The sequence below is a fragment of the Quercus lobata genome, chromosome 2, assembly GCF_001633185.2.
Source record: "Quercus lobata isolate SW786 chromosome 2, ValleyOak3.0 Primary Assembly, whole genome shotgun sequence".
Classification (NCBI taxonomy): Eukaryota; Viridiplantae; Streptophyta; class Magnoliopsida; order Fagales; family Fagaceae; genus Quercus; species Quercus lobata.
Window position 1 is genome coordinate 40,630,198 of NC_044905.1, and position 4,038 is coordinate 40,634,235.

Here is a 4,038-nt window from a genome sequence, read left to right on the forward strand (position 1 = left end):
AAGGTTCTTTTTCTTTAAATTTTTTCCTAGAGCTACGTTGAGGTTGTCCACAAAAAATAAGACAACTGAGTAAGATAAAGATTTACTAAAAGACTGTAGAATCAACAGTTGTAGCAATCCCACTACATGTACTTCAAAATAAATCAATCGACCAATCATATTATGGAAATATAAATTATAAACAACAAATATTAACAACCAATTGCCCTTTTTTGTCTGTACAGTATCAATTTGTAAGTTCAAGACTTATACATGGAACAATGCAGTCATAAGAGAAATTACCTACCATAATATACTCAACAAAACCCAAACTGATGGCAACAAAAACCAGCAAGGCGTTGTGACTCGCGAGGACCAAAATCAAGAAGATCGTCTCACAAACCAAATAGGAGATAGGAGGCCACATTAAAGAATATGGGGAAATGTTTAAGTCGAAGAGTTGTGAGGAAAAAAATCGTGGTGAAAAATTAGGGATAAAAAAGAAGAGGCATATGTATATTTTTGCTCAAACCAACTAGGCTTTACTCATAATGTGCAACAGCTAGTTGATTATCATAGCTTTAGTGGGGGTATTTTGCAAAAGAGAATGGGTTTAAAACAAAGTTTTAGTCTTTAGAAAGAGGAATCTTGGTCGTCATGGCAAAGTTCCTTCCTGAGTTTATGTGAGAACATTCGGCAAGCGTCCATGCTAAGATCAATGGCAGCTGAAAGTGCTATGAATAAGGCAGCATCAGCCATACAAGTTACATGCTGCATCCCTACTTGTACAACAGGCTTGCTAACTTTTCCTTCACCTTCCACAGTTGAACCCATCACAAACCCTTTAACAGGTGACCTTGAACTCAATGCAGAATCTCTAATTAGCCTACTATCAATGCAAAATTGGCCACCCTTTTTGCTACTCATTGTAGCTTCAGCAATGGGAATGCTACTAGTTGGGCCATTGTCAGTAACAAGCTCGAATTTGTAACCTAGGCCATCAATAGGGCCTCTCTCTCGCCATGCCTCGAGACGTCCCCATGGCTTCCAACTGCTAACGGAGAACCCATTAGGGCGGAGAATAAGCCAAGCACCCGGATTTGATCGAGACACGCGATCAGTGCCTGGTGAAGGTACAAATGGAGTGATCATGGAAGCAGCAGCCACAGGTGAACCAGAGAGATCGTATATCATTATCATCCACCCTTTTCTTTCCCTTCCTGATCGTTCCTTGTCTCCAGAAAAGGTTCTCATCCATCCTCTATTAGTAGTGTTGGTAAAATCTGATGGGAGAGACCTGGATTTACATAAGAACAAGAGGTAAAAATCGTAAGTAACAAAATTCAATGTAAGTATTAGAAGTTGTTAAATAACATAACATGGCTAGTATGAGCATAGAAATGTTAAACATGAATGCTGATACCAAAAGAGATTTATATAAAGAAGTACAATTCAATGATGAGAAGGTAGCCACTGTATAATTTTAAATAAAATAGAATAGCAGAAAATGATACATATCCCCAAAATTTTAAGAATAAGGCTTAATTGTAGTTGTTGTTATTACCAAAAAATATATATATATTTTGCACATGGGAAGAAATCCAAAGTAGTTGTGTTTGAGAGATTTGGAGTTTGACCAAATCGGAGTTAGGCAATGGCCACCAGTATTTTATTAAATTTCTGGTTTATAATTTTAGTTATTATGAAACTATAACTCAAAACGATGGAGATTCATCCCACATGGCTGTAGATAGCATGGAGAAAATTTCGGAAATAAATAACAAAGGAAGAACATCAGGTATGTATATTATTGGTCGGATTTTCCTTCTCAACAGCCTAGTGAAGAGAAATAATGTTGAGCAAATTCATGAATTAACATCCAAAAGAAAGGATCAATAAAATATTAAATCAAGGTATTGCTATAGAAAAGCAGACAGTTGTAGGTTGAATTTTGTGTTTGACCAAAATTTATAATTTTCATCTACGGAGTCTTGAGTAACAAATATTTTATAAAAAAATTTATTAATTGTCCGTGATGGTTGCTTAATACCAAAATATTGAAACGTTAAGGCTTGACAATATTATACTTATTTTTACACATTTTTACTCTTATATATATTCTCATTAAAAACTAAAAGCTGTTATTTAAAAACATGTATCGAACTGGCCTCTGAACATGGAATTAGATCTAACAACTCAAATCGAAGTTGAAATGTCAAATTCTAAGTTAGCATGCCAACTTGTTGATAAAGACTCTTGGGAATTAAAAAAAAAAAAAAATTTTAAAAAAAAAGGTGACTGACCTGGATCTGGAGTTCCGGTCCGCGCTAAACTTGCAGCTGAAAACCGGTTGCCTAATATTGTGTTGAATCTGGAAAACAACAGGGCTACACTCAGGTTCACCGCCGAAGTGGAAAACGAAGCGGGGATCCGGTTCTGAGCGGAGCAGTATATGTATCCTAGCCGAGTTATTCCCCAGCTTCATCCAACCATTCTGGAACACTGTGGGCCGAGTCTGAGCTCCCTCCAAGTCTACACTGATGTTGACCCGGCCCAGTAACTTTCCACTGGAGACACCGCATGTACGCCCCATTCTGCCCGTGTAGACCGACACACGGAGAGTGATGGCCTTCCCTCGGCGGAGAGCGGCGGGGTCTAGGCTAAACCCGGCGGAAGCGTCTGAGTCAGGCGGGGAGTCTCCTGCAGGTGTGGTAGAGCAGAGTGGAACGAGGGCAGTTTGGGTTTGGGAAGGAAAGTTCTTTATCCGAAGCTTGCAGTTGCAGAAACAGGGTGTGGTTGATGGGTGTACACCTGTACCTGCTGGTTTCGTTGCTTGTGGTAGCTTTAGAGCCAGTGATTCCACCATTAACCGAACGAACGCACACGGATCCATTGTATAGCTATATCAGTACGTAGTTACGACTGTTATGAGCAAACAAATATGATGGTTCAGTGCGCGCTGTGGTGGATTTATTAATTAATGGAACTTCTAGAGCCAGAGCTAGAGCTAGAGGGCGGACTTTGGGAGCATCTATCTATTTATCTATCTGGCGTTTATAAACTATATTTTTAACGTTCCACTCTCTCTGTCTCTTTCCTTGTCTCAACTCTCAACTCTGAAGAATGCCTGTAACGTGTTTAGTTTAGTAGGGTGGTGTGTTGTGTTGGAGGATTTTCTATTTTGTTTTTATTCTCCCTTCGCGGGAACATTGCGCCACGATATATCATATCACCATTTATCATTACGCCGATATGATTTTTTCTTTTTTTTTTTTTTTTTTTTTTTTTTTGTTAAAGGGATTATTTCATTACCAAACTACGCAAATATGTACTTCATTAACATATCCATCATGGGGTTGATGGGCCTAGTAGTGTATATTGGGTCGGAGGCCCAGTCCGAGGATACTTAGTAGTTCGAGGACAAATAAGCATTATTATGGAGGTCAATGTTCATAAATAAAGGAGGGGATTTGGCCATGATGATCGGAGAAAGTGGTCCGAGGATGAATGTCTTCTCGACTAAGCAAAGCTGAAAATCAACAGCGTCATCTGCCGTTCAGGACAACGTTCTAGGAGGTTCTATTAATAAAGACAAACACCCTAGAAGCGTAGGATAGAGGGAAGCCCTATATCTACGAGAAAGCTGCTACTACCGTATTGAATACTCTGTAGCTAACTCTCTGACCGCATTAATAAGGAAGTGATACCTAAATAGTATTTTCCAACCTTACAGCTACTCCCCAAAGACTTTAGGAAGGTGCTGATGGGACAAGGATCAACACCAACAATCTACTTTACACATGGAGGGTAGAAATGAAAGGAAGAGAATAGTATAAAATAGGAAGAAAGTCATGAGAAAAGGAATCAGAAAATTGAGAGAGAAAGATTGTAGCAATAAGAATGTACTTGTTATCAACTTTAAGAATCATATACAAGAACTGATCTCCTCAGACTGTACCGAAGACAATTTTCTTTAGCTAAAACCAGTCTATTTTTACTTTATTGTCATTTGGATCCACTATAATTGTTACCCAACTCATTAGAACCTAGTTTTCCAAC

General features: G+C 38.7%; 1 protein-coding gene across 1 annotated transcript; it reads right to left on the reverse strand.

Moving 5' to 3' along the window:
* Nucleotides 1–3,110, reverse strand: LOC115975610. The gene is made up of 2 exons (XM_031096468.1): nt 2,283–3,110; nt 1–1,276 (listed from the first exon to the last, which is right to left on the reverse strand). Exons 1-2 carry the CDS (start codon nt 2,870–2,872, stop codon nt 613–615), a joined length of 1,254 nt encoding a protein of 417 aa, XP_030952328.1. The 5' UTR covers nt 2,873–3,110; the 3' UTR covers nt 1–612.
* Nucleotides 3,111–4,038: the final 928 nt, after the last annotated feature.

Excerpts from the sequence above, each read along its gene's own strand:
- LOC115975610 (XM_031096468.1), bottom strand. The coding sequence starts at position 2,872 with ATGGATCCGTGTGCGTTCGTTCGGTTAATGGTGGAATCACTGGCTCTA. Across the intron at positions 1,277-2,282 it reads GACCGGAACTCCAGATCCAG|GTCTCTCCCATCAGATTTTA; the intron begins GTCAGTCACCTT and ends ATGTAAATCCAG.